The following is a 16,521-nucleotide window of genomic DNA, read 5'->3' on the forward strand; positions in this document are numbered from 1 at the left end:
GGGTGCGCACCCCTCTCCATCCCGAGGCAGGGTAGCGTAGCGGTGACCCACCATACGTCCGTCCCCCTTACACGTGGCGGTGTGCTAGTGTCGGTGGCAGCAGCTGGGCAGGGAGACCCATCCCAGGGAGCAGAACCCACAGCCGCGTGGCACCCACCACTGTGCGCTGAGGACAAAGTCAGGGCTGTGTTTGCATGACCAGCGCCAAGATGTTGTCCTCCCATTGAAAGAGCGCTGCTCTCCATGTTTTGTTAAACACGTGCCAGTTGACAGGTCTCCTGCCTTCTCTGAATAGGGCTTTCAACGTTCAGTTGAAAGAGTCCAGAGAGTTGGGAGTTGAGGTAGCTGAACACATTTCTTTATGACTCTGGGTAAAATACTTATTCTTCTTAACTTTTTGTCTGAAACTCTCTCTGAACAGACTGTGTACGCTTTGCCCACCATCGCTTTCGCATTCGTGTGCCACCCGTCAGTCCTTCCAATTTACAGCGAACTTAAAGAGTAAGCCTTTCTCTTTTCTTTTTTTTTTTTTTTCCAGTTAATTGTTTTGCACTGTTTTGCATGGAAAATGTTAGTGCAGAGGTGCTCTGAGTCATTCGTGCCATTCGGAGGAGATATGCTTTAATAAAACCAAACAAGCCAGCGAGTGTGGCTGTCAGCTAGGAAATCTGGCCTCCCAGATGTGCCATTGGGGTGGAGGGAAGCTGAGGATAATGCAATACTTGGGGAGTTTTCTCTGGAAGTACACAGCAGCCTGGGGAGAGCCAAGTTGTGCCGACCGTTATTTTGCATAGGAGGGAGACGTGTGTTCAGCCCACGGCAGTTGTTCCAGCACAACTAAAAAGCTGGTGTAATACCAGAAACAAAAATCGCTTTCAGCCTCGCCCGTGCTGCGATGCCGTCGCCAGGCCGGCCAGCTTGGTGCAGCCTCGGGCAGGGCTGCGGGGAGCTGGGGCCCGGCCCTGCTGCGGCCTTGCTGGCGTGGGGCCTGGGCCTGGGCAAGGGGTCAGGAACAGTCAGACCCCTGGGTGCCCTCAAAGCTGGGTGCTTTGAGTTTCACGTGGCTTCAGCAGGTGCCGTGGGGCCTGTCGAAAGCATCCCTGTGTGGATTTAAAAGCATATAGATTTTTATGCACTATACTTTATATATTTCAGAGCAAATATCTAAAAATGAAATATTTACACTTAATCTATTTTGCTACAGTGGTCTGTGTACATCCATTATTACCACCCATGGGGGATACAAATGTGTTTTTTTCTGCAAACATTCAGAATGTTGTTGTTTTTTTGTTTGTTTTTCTTCTTTGCACACTTCTACTGTCCTTATATTTTGGCCTTTTAATTTAATTACTGAAGTGTTTAAGGGCTCTTCCTGCCCACTCAGCTTCGCTCTTCCCTCCAGTTACAAGAGTGTGGCTGGGGAGCAGAGCCACAGGGTGGTTACAGCATGTCTTTACTTAAACTCCAAGGTCCATTGTCCCGCCTTTCTCTTCCTTATGCAGCTGTCAATTCCTGTTCTAAATGAAAATGCATTCATGAGTCTCTGCAGAATTGATATGTTTATGCAAAGGCTTGATACATTTTTAAGCAGCTATTCAGAAAGACAGTCCAACCATTTTATTTGTTCTCTTCTTTTCTTCTTTCCCCAGCCGTTCACAGAAAAAAATGCAGTTGGTTTCAAATATCTCATTTTTTGCCATGTTTGTGATGTACTTTATGACTGCCATATTTGGCTATTTGACTTTCTATGGTAAGTATGCAGACTTTACTGATCAAAGCAGAAAGGGAATACATGTGAAATCAGTAACGAATCCCAGCTGGAAAGAAAAGTCCATTCACTTATATTAAAATACTTTTTCAAATAATTTTCCTTAGCGTTTTCATACTGAGGGTACAAATCCTTTCCTGTCTTTCCCCTGTGGATGACAAGCACAAGTGAAAGCAGTATTTACAAAAGGCATATTCAAAATATGAGGAAGAGATTTGTTTAGCAGAACTGGGGATTAGCTGGGCCCTACCAAGATTTGCATTCCAGAGTCCCTACCTGAATTTTGTGTGCCTTGATAATAAGTGATGTGTGACTGGTTGTGCACATCTGTATAAAATGTGACAGGTTTGAGAGCAGGTCCTAGCAAATGGGTATCAAATGAGCCTTCACAGCTTTTTCACTTTCTTATTGGTACTTTCATCATTGAGAGACAAAGGACCACATGTTTTTCCCGTGTCCCTAGGGTTCACTCCTTCAGGTGTTGGTTAAATAAATTGGCAGCAAAGGTGGGGAAGCTCAGAGGCATGTCCCAGCTCTGCAGCTGAAGGATGGTTATTTCAGTGTCTGGGACTAGCACTGTGTCTCTTTTCATGAATATTGATTCACTTAAAAAAACAAACAAATTATGTTGTATTGCAGTCCTAAGGGAGTATGTACAATTTTTAAGTAAATAGGATAAAATATGAATGTGGCCCAGGAAGCTACTCCCATTTCCCAGTATAATGGAAATGTTGATATGTAGTGTGTTTTCTCATAGACCACTAAAGGGTTATGAGACAGATGCCAAAATTTACATTTACCTTTTACCTCAGGGTCACCAAAAGGTCTTCAGTCATCTCCACTGTGTATTCCAAGTGACCTTTTTGTTACAATCTCCCCTTCTGACACCATTCACTGTAAGCCACCTATTACAAGGGAAAGAAAATAGTAAATATGAAAATTGGCTTTTTTTTTTTTTCTCAAAGGTGTACCTGTCTTGTTATTTGTTTTCTCAGGCTCTCGTCCTGCTCATAATGCCTTGAGCCTGCATGCACTGAAGTAATTTGACATCATCAGTTCTAATTTTCCCCATAAAACTGATGGAGGTGAGGGGGTATCTGCTGCAACTGACTGCAGCAGCAGCTGTGCTCACCCGACTGCTGCTAGCTAGAACGTTGTCACAGGCATGCATTAGATCAGTAGCCCCGTGGGGGGGCAGTGGGAGTGAATCAGCACGAACCCCTTCGCTTTGGCAGGGAGGAAGCTCTGGTGCGGTCGCCCCAGGGATGTGAGGAGGCAGATACCCATAGGATCCTCTCCGGGAACCTCCCACGCCCCACGGAGCCCATGGAGGAGATACAGGCTGCATCCTCCTGGCCCCCTTGGGAGGGAGCAGCAGAGGAATTTTCCTCCCGGAGCAGGCATCCCTGCACATGGACGCCACGTGCCTCTGCGCAGCTCCGCTGGGGCTCATGCAAGCACTGACGATCACAGGATCGGTGCCATGAGAGGCAGCACAAAGAGGAACTGAGGGAATGCGAAAGCTCTCCGCTCCAATCCTCCTTACTCTTGGGACTGACAAGATTTTGCCTTTTATATGTGCACTTGGTTTTCTAACCTCTTCCCTGCCTGGGTAAGACCAGGGTTTTTATTTTAGCCATTTCTTTTTTACGCCAATAGTGCTTGTCTGTTTGCTGTGTTCTCGAAAGTGTTGCAGTTATGACTATATTTACATTGCAGAATTACAGAAAAGAGGTGTTTTTCTTCCCCTAAAAGGTCACTGTGGTTGGGCTCTGTGGTGTATCTAGCTGAAAGGAAAACAGACCTTCAACTGTAAGCCTTGCCTTTCACTTCCTACCTGGCTGCAGTCCGTGAGTGGTACAGAAGTTGCAGTCTGTGCTCGCAGGAGCAGAGTAAGCTCTGTGTCGCAGAAGCTGTGCATGTGCCCGGCTTGAAAACCCCACTCCTAACCTGCAGGGAGGTGGGAGAGTGTTTTCTTTCTCCTGGTGGGAATTCAGGCGCTGAGAGATGGTCTCGCCCCAGAAGGACGCCCTGGGGGGAGCGTAGGCGTTTTGCTCTCAGGAAGAGGAGGTTTTACCACAGTTTTGATCTACACGTGCCCACCGAGTTCCTCTTAAGGACTTCGGTTTAAAAGCTATTATGTTTTCCTGTCAGCTTTCTAAGATTAGCAGACAGAAAGAAAACTCGAGCTGTTCTAAAAACAGAGGGTAGCGAGCGTGTTTCTGTGGCGCATTTCACAGCCGCCTCCCAGGGTTGCTGTTCCTAGATATTCAGAAGGCACAAAGCAAGCACGTAGGTCCCCCAGCAACTTGCTTTTCCCATCCGTTACCACTATTTAATCAGAGTGCAAAGGAAGCATTTTTGCAGGAGGGTTTATTAAAGCATCACCAGTGCCTCCCCACTAGGCACCCCCGGCGATCTTTTGGCCATGCCAGGAGCACAGGGCTGGCGTGGGGCCGAGCCGTGGGCACTGCCGAGGAGGGGCGGCAGGTTCAAGAGTAGAAAAAAACAGAAGGGCAGCCCTCTGAGGAGAGAGGAGCTGCCCGGGGGTTTGAGTGCAAATGTCAAAATGTCCCGCTGAGAGCTGACCTCAGCCGGGCTTTGTTCTTGCTTGAGAACAGAGGCACTGCTTTGTGCTGGGAGTTTATTTGCTGTTTAGACCAATTTAGCTCAACCTTGTAATTTATATTAAACTCAGCCGTTGCGGTGCATGTGGTTATTTTTATATCATTTGAAACTTTAAAACAAGCCCACAGAACTGATTAAAAGTAGCTTATTTCACTTTACTTATTTATTTATATGTATATATATGTAAGCAAGCTTTTGTGCGTGTCTCACTGTTGTCTTTCCTACAGTGAAAATTACCTTAGATTTAGGCATGTGCTGTCTTGAATTAGGATGCATTTCTAAATCAGGCCTCCAAAGGATTAATCTGGAATAATGGGAGCATTAGGATTTGGTTCAAAATGCTGTTTTAACTCAAGAATGTTTCATTCCATACTCTTTTGTTTACAGATAAATCACTTGTTGTTCAAGAAGGCTGTTGTTAAGCAATGATTTTTTGTGAATGAATTGCCTACTTGCTGGAACACTTACCGTATTGTCTTTTCCGTAGACAATGTGCAGTCAGATCTGCTTCACAAGTACCAGAGCAAAGATGACATCCTCATCCTGACAGTGCGCTTGGCTGTGATTGTTGCAGTTATACTCACAGTGCCAGTGCTGTTTTTCACTGTAAGTAAAAGTCTCCACGCAGTTTGGAAGTAGGTAATGTCTGTATGGTTGGATTTTTTAAAAACACAGTTTGGTCATTTCCAAGTCAGTAATGCTGCAGCTACAAACACGAACTCGAGCTTGGATCGGTCTTTTGCCACACCAGATTCCCAGTAATTTCTGGAAAACTTCTCCCTGCAGGAAATAAATGATTCACTTTTGGTCTTAAATCAGTTTTAAATTGAATCCACAAGGGCCTTCTCTTCCTTCACATGATTTCACTGGAGCAGACTCAGAAGTGAAGTTCACTGTTAGGTGCAGAAGGACCCCAAAAGGCATGGTAGAAAGAGAGGAATAGCCTACTTTGGATGTATGCAAACATACAGTTGTGAAATATCAAATTAATTGCAAGGATTGTTTCAAAGAGCATTATGTCAGAGTCCCCACAATTTCTGTCAGATCAGTGTAGAGCTGAGTTGCCACATGAAGAACCAGTTAAAATAATCATGGGGAGCTTTGAACTGGCCAATAGACTATTCCTGACATCAAACTCTCTTTCTTCCTACAGGTACGTTCATCATTATTTGAGCTGGCGAGAAAAACTAAATTTGACTTATGCCGTCATGTTGTGGTTACTTTTGTCCTTTTGGTTATCATCAACCTGTTAGTCATTTTTATTCCAACCATGAAGGATATTTTTGGAGTCGTAGGTACAGTGTCCTGGCTTTGTACTGCTAATATAAAACTGTTGATAATCAGCAGCATAATAATTATGGTGTTGGCAACTAAGAAAACTCATTTCAAAATTCATTTCAATTTTGCAGGTGTCACTTCTGCCAATATGCTGATTTTCATTCTTCCTTCATCATTGTATTTAAAAATTACACATCAGGATGGATCAAAACTGACTCAGAGGATTTGGGTATGTGTTCTTTTCAGGTCAATGTGTTTGTCTTGTCATTTCTTAAAACGTGCTAGATGGAAAACCCACCTAATCTGAAGATTTGTGTGAGCTGCTTCTCCTGACTTTTCCCTCGTGCTTCCATCAGCTGGCAGCCTCGCTTCCCCTTTTTCATTTGCCCTGTGTGTCTTTTGGGCCAAAGGCCCCCTGTGCTTGCCAGCCATTCTCTTTGGAGCTGGGGACATTTCCTTCCAGGGGAGCAGCAGCTCTGCAAGCAGCCGTGGCTTTGGCCAGGGCATGGGTGCCCCTGCAGCTGCCCTTGGCAGCCCTTTCAGCCCAGCGAGCTTTCTGTGTTTCAGTGTGCCAGTTCAGAAGGCATACAGCACACTCTATCTTCAGGCTTTGAGAAGAGCAGAGCTGATAGGTCCTAAAGATGGACTCATTTAATCCTTTTTAGGGATGATCAACATTTAATAAATGAATTGAAATGGGGAAAAAAGTGGTTTTGGTGTTCAGCAAGTAATTATTAATGACACTAATCTGTTAGTTATCTGTGAGTCTTGTCTTCCCCAGCAGTGCTATCTCATTTTAGCCCATAGCTTTGATACATCACCTTGTAAATCTCCTTAAGAAGGAAAGTTAACACACTTGAATTAATTGTCTTTTCTTTTTGTTCATTAATTTTCTCTCCTTTTTCTTCCAGGCTTCTCTTTTCTTGGCACTGGGGATAATGTTTTCCCTAGTGAGCATCCCTCTGGTAATCTATGACTGGGTACAGTCAGGAGGCAGTGCTGAAGGCCACTGAAGCTGACCTTCTGAAAAGGAGACATCCCTGTTTGCTACACACCAAAATCGCAACCATCCGTTCTGTTATCTATTCCACCTTTTGTGAGTTTACTCAAATCAAATCCAAATAATGATTTTCCAGTACTGAAAATACTGTTATGGGTGTATTTTCTTGCAGAAAACAGACCCATTTTTCCAACAGGCATATCACTCTGTCCCATGATACTGAGTTATCAGATCAGCGTTAAGTCTGTGCTAATTGTTGAGAGACTATATAGAGCGTTGCTCATAGGAACTCATCACAATTAGTTTGTTTTTCCTCTTCCACCCATGAACTGCATTGTTCCGTTATTATTCTTAGCCCTTGAACCATAAGCTCTGCTCCTTTAAAGCAGCAGCATTTGTTGTTATCAATCCCAGCTGGAGTGATTGTCCCAAATGTCATCAGTTCACACCCTTTCCCTTTCCCTTTGCCTTTTAACCAAAACTCTGCTCTCAATTGTACGCATTCGGTTGGTTTGTTTGTTTGTTTGTTCTGTTGCTGTTTTGTGCACCATTTGCTTCACCAAGTGTAGCTTTCTTGGTACAGACAGGAAAAGCACCATGGGTGTAAATGAGCATTGTGTAAACCTAGGTCCTAAATCTGGTGCTTCTCTCTGTAATGTTGTGGTGGAGGAGCCAGCCCTAGTCTTGGCTCTTTTGTTGCTTTGGGGAGCAGACCTGTGTGTGTGTGTGTGTGGGTGTGTGTTTTTGCAAAGGAGTGCAGGGGGCAGGAGAGGGACAATCACCACCAGCCACCATTTCCCTGCTACATTTCAGTTTGAACCTGGCCACCAGTAGACTTGACAGCCAGCAGTGAGTACTTGAACCTGACCAGAAGCAGACGCTCAGAGATATCTGTAGGAAATCTGCATTTTCTTCAGCATTAAACTGTTTGCTAATGCCCCGTTCTTCTCAGAAAGAAACGGCAAGATCCAGTTTTATCAAAACCTACACGTTTAGTCATACCTCATGCCTTTTGCATTCTTGGATTCATCTGTACATACCTAAGGTTGGCCTTGTAGAGACTGGCTCCTCTCTTGTGTCTCATCCTCCTCCCCCTGAAGTCAGCAGGGTTTCTGACAGCAGCGGGAGCAGGATCTGACTCGCCCTACTGAACTACTGGATATCTAATGGAAACTGAAATATGTAACATTTATTTCAACAAACATACACACTTTATATATTTGAAATGTTTTATTTACATTTCACATCAATTCTCCATAGCAATTACAGGAAATACATTAAATTACTACTAGCAGAAACACTGTAACTTGCATCTGCTGTCCACAAAACAAGCATTTGCCTAATGCCTTATAGCTGGTGTAGAGAACTACTTGTAGAGATTCAAATGCTAAGCAGGTGATTGTTGACCATCCTCAGCAGACATTTATTAGTGCACTGCCAGCAGCATAAATGTGAGCTAAAAAGTGTCTTCAGTTTTGCTCTTGAGATGAACCAGGCTCCCTCTGAAAAAAACGATGGCTAAGGGGAGCCCTAGATGGCATGCAAGGGCTACGTAATGCCCTCTGTGCGTGTGAGATGTACCTGTCAGCATGCAGTGACCCTCTTGTTCCCTGTGGCTGGTTCATTTCTGACTCCCATTGTAGCTGTGGAAGGAGCCTGTCATTAGCAGCACTGCCTGTGGGTAATCTGTCATTGCAGCTTGTTCTTTGTAAGGTTGGGGGTGGAGAATTCAGGATCTTGGGGTTTCTGTGAGCTGTTGAATTGCCTCAGTTGCCACTGCCTTATCCTACGTGGCTTGAAGCTGCTGAGAGTTGAGACTGCAGAGCACTTCTCAGGACCTTAGGAGCAGGTTTTTAAGGGTGACTACAGAGAGGTTAGTTTGGGGCCTTACTTGGAATTTAAGCAATGACATCCAGAGAGGCCTTCAGAGCAGGCTGGCAGCAGGAAGTCCCCTCCCTTCTAACAAAGACCTTCTGGCCTACAGAGTGGGGCTCCTGCAGCCTGTCCTGACCTGCCAGACTTTTATTCCCAGCAATACAGGCTCCCAGCAAGGTCTCCAGCATGCCATCCTTCCTCCCGTGCAGCCCAGGGTTTAAAACACAGACAGCTGAGCTAGATGGGATCGGGCAGGCTGAGGATCAGCTGCTTGTGGCTTTCAGCAAGTGGCCTCAAATGCCCGTGCCTGTGACAGCACAGCTCACCAGTTCTCTCTGCACCTCCCCTTTATGTGACCAATACTGCCTTAGGTGGGCCCTCATTCACAGAAGTGCATGCTGTAGCCTACAAGTCCAGGTGTTAGTGAAACCACAGAGAGAAGAACCTGTGCTTCTGTCTCCTCTCAGCTCATTCTAGCATTTTCCCAGCTCAGGACATCATTTGGGGTTTCCCTTTCACAGGCACCCAACTCTCCCTGGTAGCTAAAGCAGGAGCCTGGCATCTAGATGCTCTCTGAATCAGAAAGACTTCTTACCAAGGCCTGTAGAGTCAGGGGAAGGAGCAATGCTTGTAAACTGGAAGAGGGTAGATTTAGAGTGGGTGTAAGGAAGAGGTTGTTCCTGGTGAGAGTGGTGAGGCACTGGAACAGGTTGCCCAGAGAAGCTGTGGATGCCCCGTCTCTGGAAGTGTGCAAGGCCAGGTTGGATGGGGCTTTGAGCATCCCAGTCTGGTGGGAGGGGTTGGAGCTAAGTGGTCTGTAAGGTCCCTTCTAACCCAAACCAGTCTATGATCAGCTTGCTGGGATCACATGTCAGGATTCAAGGCACCTTATAATCTCTCTGGATCTCATCCCAAAGAACCTAACTCAGACCTGAGAATGCTGTACAGTGTTATCCTCAGAACACTCCAGGGCTCTTCTGCTTTCCTTCCCCCTTTATCCTCCTACTACTGATTTTTGAGCGGTGACTCTCTGTGCACTGGGGGGTTGTAAAAGAGGAGATCCTGGGAGTGATTTTCAAATACCCAGGTAGGAGCTAGAGGTCTGATCTGCTGCACGGGGTCCCAGAAAGGTCACAACTATGACATCTGCCCCCTCTCCGTATTTTGTAGTCTCATGTTTCAAATAATGACCATTGACTTTTGACACCCAGCTACCTTGGACTTGAAGGGCTGTTGGGTGGCTGATTGCTCTTTGCATCTTCCTTAGTCTCCTCCATCACAATCCTTCTCCCTCCTCTTTGCTCTTCTGCCTTCTTCTTTTTCCCAGTTTATATGTGTACTGGAGTTTTACTGGATACATAGGGAGAAGGATGAGCTGGGTGTGTGCACAGAATGAAATTACCCAAGGTACCGGACTATCAAAGCATATCGTAGATACTGAAAGACAGATTCCTGAAATATTGAGTCTTTAAGTAGGCTTTGTTTCTGGGTCTGTGAAAAAAAAAAATAAAAAAAGAAAAAAAAAAAAAAAGAGGGAATTTTGCTTAGGCTGATTTACTGGCATCATATTTATAGATATTTATGGAAAGGAATCATGTGTTTATTGATGTCTGTGGTAATGAACGTGAAATAACGTGCTTTTTGTTTTCTCATCAGGTTTATACATTCTTAACAGAATGCAATAGACCCTGCTGTAACTGTCAACATCAGTGATGGATGACAATATTTGTATGAGGTTATCTGTAAAATGTACTGCTGTTATTCAGTTCATTTGGAATAGTGAACTTGTAGCCAACAATGTACGAGTCCCACATTTTAGCTAGGATTTTAAGAGCACAGTGAAATGCTGTAGGAGTTTCTCTGTTGTTAAATTAATAGGATCCAGAGTACCGTATCTACTTAGTAGGTGGTAGCATGCTTTCTTTTCATAGAGAGTTTATCACTATCGTGAGCACTGCAAATTTCATAGACTAGGTGAAAAATTGCTCCTAATAACTGCAACAAAGTAATTTAAACTTCTTTTTTGCAAAATAGAAACAATCGAGTGGTGAAGGACAAGGAAAGACTAAATAGAAGCAGGGGCTCCCAGTAAGATTGCAGGAGCTAATCTTACACTGAAAAGACAGCCTTGCTGCCTCTCCTAGTCCACAGCACATTGCAAAGAAAATAGTCTTGAGCTTAAACCACCCTTATGGTTGCAGAATACAGCTGCCTTTCTCTGGCCAGCAGCAAGCATGCCTGGTAAGTAAAACACAGTGGATTATTACCTGGGAGCAGCGTGTTGGGAGCTGTGATGTCTCTGGGTGATGCTTGCTCCTGGTCAGAGAGCTAATGCCAAATCTGTGCACCAGCACAGACCTTTCGTAGGGCTGACACGGACCCAAGCAGTGCCCATCCCCAGTGTGGGGCTGCGAGGGAAAGGCCAGTCCCATCCTGTGAGGGCAGGGACACCCACCCCTTCCTGAGGGCTGCTGTCCTGAGCCTCACAGAGATCCATAGCTTGTGCTCCCCTTGGAACAGGTCATATCTGCAAATGCAGGTTGGGTGATAGATGGGTTTTGTCTGTACATCTGCCTTACAATGCACAAGCGCCACAGCTCTCTCTGATAATGAGTATTAACAGTAACAATTAATGGTATCTCTAGCTCATCGTTAAATTAACACGTTTCTTTGCTTGAGCCTTACATTAAGGCTAAAGAGCATCTTGGTCAAAGCAAAACTTTCCATGTGGTGTTGTCCCACCTCCAGTCCTACCGTCCCACCCTGGTGCCTTTATGAGGGAGGCACAGCCGAATGTAGTCAGGTCCATCAGCGGTTCCACAAGATGGCTTTATCGCTTGGTGCCAGGGCGCTCGCTTAAACAGTTCCCCAGAGCACCTGGCATCAGGAAAATCCTTATTTCCTATAACTTACACAAAGAATGTTTTATTTGTATCTAATGTAAGGATTTCTGTAACAAACTGTGAAAAAAAAAAAAGATAATTAATAAAAAGTACAGGGCTGGAAAGGTCTAGAATTCACAAATTGTACACATGCCTATGTTTCTGAAGACAAATCTATGCAGTTGTGTTGTATTGTAGGAAATTTCATTTTTATGTATATATATATAGTAAATAAATAGGATGCTGTATATTTTTGCAGTTGTTTATGCCCTATTATATAGAAGTGTTGAGATAGGCTCTGCATATTAAGAATAATTTTAATAGATATACAAATACTTTAGCTTCAGACTTAGCAAAATGTATATCCTTTCCTTTCTCCCAAGAGTTCACAATTTGAATCCCAAACTTGAAATTATAATTACATTGCTAATGTAATAACAAGAAAGAAAAGAAAGAAAAAAAAGAGAGAGAGAGAGAGAGAGAGAGAGAGAGAGAGAGAAAGAAAGAAAGAAAGAAAGAAAGAAAGAAAGAAAGAAAGAAAGAAAGAAAGAAAGAAAGAAAGAAAAAAGAAAAGAAAGAAAGAAAAAGAAAGAGAGAGAGAGAGAGAAAGAGACCCAATGAAATTGCTAGGAATAGTTCCAGCACAGGTCTCCCTGTTTTCTCCATAGCAAGTTACCCAGTCTTACTACTGGGTAAGATATCTCCCTGCATAAAGTGCCCATTTGGTACCCAGGTACCTGTTCCTCTGCCAAGGCCATGTGGCAGCAACATGCTGAAATGGACTTATGCAGAAAGCAGAGCAAGCTGCAGCCAGCAGCCTGCCCCAGCATTATGCCACGCTGGGTTTCAGGCCCGTATATCATTCCGCAGAGGGTAACTAGTACAGATAGAAGTCAGACCAGGATTTCTGCACTCCCTTTTCAGCCAGCAGAAATGTAGATCAGAAAAAAAAGTATCACGTGCCAGGGGTGGGTGACAACCAGAGCGATTTGTTCTGTTTGTAGCCTGCTCCCTGCAGCTCCCTTGCTGCAGAGCCCTGTGGCAGCTCCTCCAAGACAGACCCAGGCATGCAGCTATGGTGTGCCCACAACACTTAGCGTCTCCTGTGCTGGGAGAGCATCCCCCACCCAGGGACAGCTTGCACATCCCTTATATGATCAGGCAGACGCCAGCATTTTGGTCACAGGATGGCTGCATGTCCAGGGTGGGTTCGATGGAAGGGGACAGATGTGTAAGCCCCGAGAGTGCCTCGGTGGGAGCGCAGCCTCGGCGCTGCAGGCGAGTGCTGTCAACAGTTTTGCATAGAGTCTCTCACTGGTAAAGCGCAGAAGCGCTTTTTTTTTTCAGGACTGATTAAAAATGGAGGTTGAGAAATGCATCTAAAAATAATTGTATGTTTTTCGTGTTTAATTTATGGTCTTGGATGAAAATGAAACTTGAAATAACATTTGCTTTAACCATGAGCACAAATTTGAGGAAAAATTTATATGCAGTCACTTCTATGGAGCTTTTCAAATTAGTACAAGTGTACGTTTTGTTTTCAGTGTTACAGCCAACAAAATATAATCTGTAAAGGTATTTTTCCACAAGACTTGAACTTTAACTTGTTTATAGAAAGCTGTTTTTAGCATCCCAAGATATGTTAAGGCTTACCCAGATCCAGTATAAACAATACTGTTTGAATGATGTACACTTGATATGAGCTCATCTCTAATAGATTGTTCAAGTGAGTGAATGGTAATATTTTGCTCCTGCTAACATCACCATACTTTGTGCTGTTCATATTCGAATAAAAGATGCAGTTTTTCAGTTTCTGTGTGTAAATAAAGAAAAAAAAAATGTATTAAGTTCTATAATCTCTGTTACTTCTATAGTTTTTAAACATTAAAATTGTGATCTAAACTAATGCCTTGGGCTGTACTCATTCTTTCAAAGTGATGAATATCTATCATTTTAATCCCTTAAACAGGATGTGTTCCCAGCTCTTATGCAAGTGTTTTCACTGACCTCAGGGCATGCAGCTCTGCAAAGCCAGCTGTACTAGACTCAGTGCAATATATAGAGCAAAACATCAATACATGGCTGTGGAGCATCAACAGAACATTTCTAATACAGCTTTAGAGGGACTTGAAGCCAGGCATACAGTCACCACAGATCGGGGTTGCTGAAGATGGTGTTTGTCAAACCCAGTGTTTGCTTCTGACTGCTCCCTAAAGGCTGTCCCTACCAGGCTGTTTTGGTGTAAAGTCAGACCCTTTAGCTTTAAGGGCTGCTGTAGTTTGTTTCAGCTCAGATGCTAAACTAATGCCTGGACTAGATAAACCCCTGCTGTACCTTGTCTGCTACTGAGGCAGAAACTTGTAGCAGATGGATGAGGAAGATTATCTGAGGACAGTGATGTCTTCAGCATTCCAGGCTGGATCCGCTGAAGTGCCTCTGTCAAAGCCTTAGCGGGTCTGGAAAATGTTAACTTTTTGCCTTTGACTGCTTATTTTAATAGTTCTCGTGTTGTAGTGACCACTTAAAAGAAGAGCCCTTGGCTGGAGTCCTAGCCGCGAGACAGCTGGCTTGGCTGAAGAGAGGGAGGGAACAGCCTGTGGTGCCGGGCCCCTCCGCAGGACACGCAGTGGGAGGATTTGTGAACCAGGTGACCCTCGGCAAGCCTCTGCCTGGTCCCCAAACCCAGGGAAATGTCTTGAAGCTGTGCTGGGAGCAGCAGTGCACTAACCTGCTCCAGTAGGCTGACCCCTTCGGACATACCATTTGCTCCCAGTTCTCTACCTATAATCGCCTCAGAGCCATACCTTAACGCACAGGAGCGTGGGCTGCAGAGTGGAGGAAGAAAGAGGAGAAGCTGTATTTCTTTTCTTCCTTCCTTGCAGAGATGAGCACAGGCATCTGTCTCCTTCTGCAGTGCATTTTGACAGATTCACCTCAAATTCACCTAAAACCACAGAGCCAAAGGAAGAACACCAGCCGCCTTTGCAGCCGCAGACTGCTACCTTTGGCTTGGCTTGGTCTTCATGCATCCCCATGGCTGGCTAGATCTCTGAGTTCATCTGACTTCCCCCTGCTTGAGGGTGAAAAAAGGGAAATTACCTTTTCCTTGGGCAAGGGATGCAGCCTCATCTAAGGGCAGAGACCCCCCAGTTGGTTGAAATGAGATCTTAATTTGACTTCAGTTATGTAAAATCGCAACTAGTCTTCAGGCTGAAGCCCAAATTCAGGCCCCTGTTAAGATGTCTCATTCCCCGCTGTGCCCAGAGCTGGAGCTAAGTGCTCACACCAGCTTTACAAAGTGTGGAGGAAGCAGAGATGCTTCCCTTACCTAGTCACAAGCCCACGGCAGACTGAATGTGGGCTTCACTTTGTTCTTGGGCCCCACAGGGCAGCAGCACCGTTTGCTTTGTGTTCAGCTGTGCTCACAGGCCCTGGCCAAAGTGGGCCCTGCTGCCTGTTAAAGGTGCTGTTAGACACGAGTTCTCGGCAGCCTGGCATCAGTCTTTTGCAAATGTTATGTGCCATGCATTTCTCTTTCAGCTTGCTATTACAGAAAATGAAGTCTCTGTGCATTATACTGCTAAATGCCACAGCTTTGGCAAGGGGGAGTGCTACTGGCTTAGTGTGCCTCAGCCTTGCCATGGCTTACTGCTCTAAAAACATGAGGTTATTGGGATTCTTGGAAAAAGGTGTAGTTCGCCTGAAGTTTAGACAATAGGGCTAGGAAAGTAAACTGTGATGGTTGGGGTGTGTGTCCCTGGGCGTAAGCCAGCCTGTCAGTGAGCCCATCCTCAGATCAAAGCTGTCCCACAGCAGTGACGGCACTGCCTGCCTGGCTGCCGCCCACCTCCACGTCCATGGGGTGCAGCCACAGGCCCAGCCCCACAGGCACTCCTGCCCCAGAGAAACAGCCAGAAGGTACCCGGGGCCAAGAGCCACGTCCCCTCCTCAGAAGCCTCGTGTCCTCTTCCCAGAGGTTGGGTGCAGCTCCAGCCCCCTCCCCTGCCTGTCGTGGCCCTTTGGCAGTGTATTTGCCTCACAGCTGGCAAGCTCTGCTGCCAGCTAGGAAAAGCTGGTGACGTTTGGCTGGTTTTTGGTGGAGAGCATTACTTCAGGCTGTACTCTGTGGAAGCACCAGGCACTGACCATGCTCATGACAGGCTCCTGTGAGCTCTTCCTTCCTGCACACCTCTGGGGACCTGCACTCAGGTAATATCCTAAAAGCAGCTCTTCCCAACACCTGCTGATTTTCCAGTAGGGCTCACTTTGTATAAGCTTTGCAAAAGCTGGAGCAAATTGCTAAGGTAGGTTGCCTTGGCTATTGGAAAGATGTAAAGACCAATCCTAACAGTCAAGGAAGGATTTGGGGTTACCGCTGGATGTCCCTAGGGGTGATGTGATGCAAGGTCATTCGTCACTTTGCCCCAACCAGTAAGGCAGTGACCTCCCATCTTGCTGACGGGGCACACAAGTGTAGCACACACATAAGCACACCATATTTCTGACCACCCAATCTGCCACAGGCAGAACAAAATTTCGGTGTGTGAAATAACACACATGATGAATTTAACCACGCTTTGAGGCCACCTGAAGGTGCTCAGATGCCACCATGGTGAGCGTTAGGCATAAAGCAGCCAAGGGATTGCTCATGCTGTGGCCACAGGCCTGCCCTGTCCCACTACCACCTATTACAGACTGGCCCTGCAGCCCAGGCAGAGCTGCTGCCACCTTGCCTCACCCAAGACAGCCTCAAGTTGTGCCAGGGCAGGTTTAGATTGGATATCAAAAAGAATTTCTTCACAGAGAGGGTGTTCAAGCATTGGAATACGATGCCCAGGGAAGTGATGGGGTCCCAACCGGAGGTATTTAGGAGATTTGTTGACATGGCACTAAGGGACATGGTTTAGTGATGGGACTCAGTAGGTCAGGTTTGATGGATTGATGACATTGAAGATCTTCTCTGACCTAGATGATTCTAAGATAGCTTGGGTTGCTTATCCCTTCCCTTTGCAGCTTCTCGTTAGCCACACAGCATTGGATGGCAACAAGCTTTGTGCAGAGATGTTTGGCAGCAATTGCAAAGATGAAAG

General features: G+C 45.5%; 1 protein-coding gene across 2 annotated transcripts in view; it reads left to right on the forward strand.

The window, feature by feature from the left end:
* Window positions 1-13,337, forward strand: part of SLC38A1 (solute carrier family 38 member 1) — a 40,210-nt gene extending 26,873 nt beyond the window's left edge. Inside the window, exons 11-17 of one of the 2 annotated variants that reach the window (XR_011091984.1) lie at window positions 422-501; window positions 1,650-1,750; window positions 4,884-5,002; window positions 5,550-5,691; window positions 5,806-5,903; window positions 6,586-6,770; window positions 10,206-13,337. Coding sequence is in view for 1 of the 2 variants with exons in the window: in XM_068669354.1 (XP_068525455.1) it covers window positions 422-501; window positions 1,650-1,750; window positions 4,884-5,002; window positions 5,550-5,691; window positions 5,806-5,903; window positions 6,586-6,687 (642 nt within the window). In the remaining variant the exon portion in view is untranslated. Of the gene's footprint in view, window positions 1-421; window positions 502-1,649; window positions 1,751-4,883; window positions 5,003-5,549; window positions 5,692-5,805; window positions 5,904-6,585 lie in introns of both variants that reach the window. The other variant, XM_068669354.1, reaches the window with a different exon arrangement.
* Window positions 13,338-16,521: the final 3,184 nt, after the last annotated feature.

This window comes from Anas acuta, chromosome 1 (assembly GCF_963932015.1).
Source record: "Anas acuta chromosome 1, bAnaAcu1.1, whole genome shotgun sequence".
Classification (NCBI taxonomy): domain Eukaryota; kingdom Metazoa; phylum Chordata; class Aves; order Anseriformes; family Anatidae; genus Anas; species Anas acuta.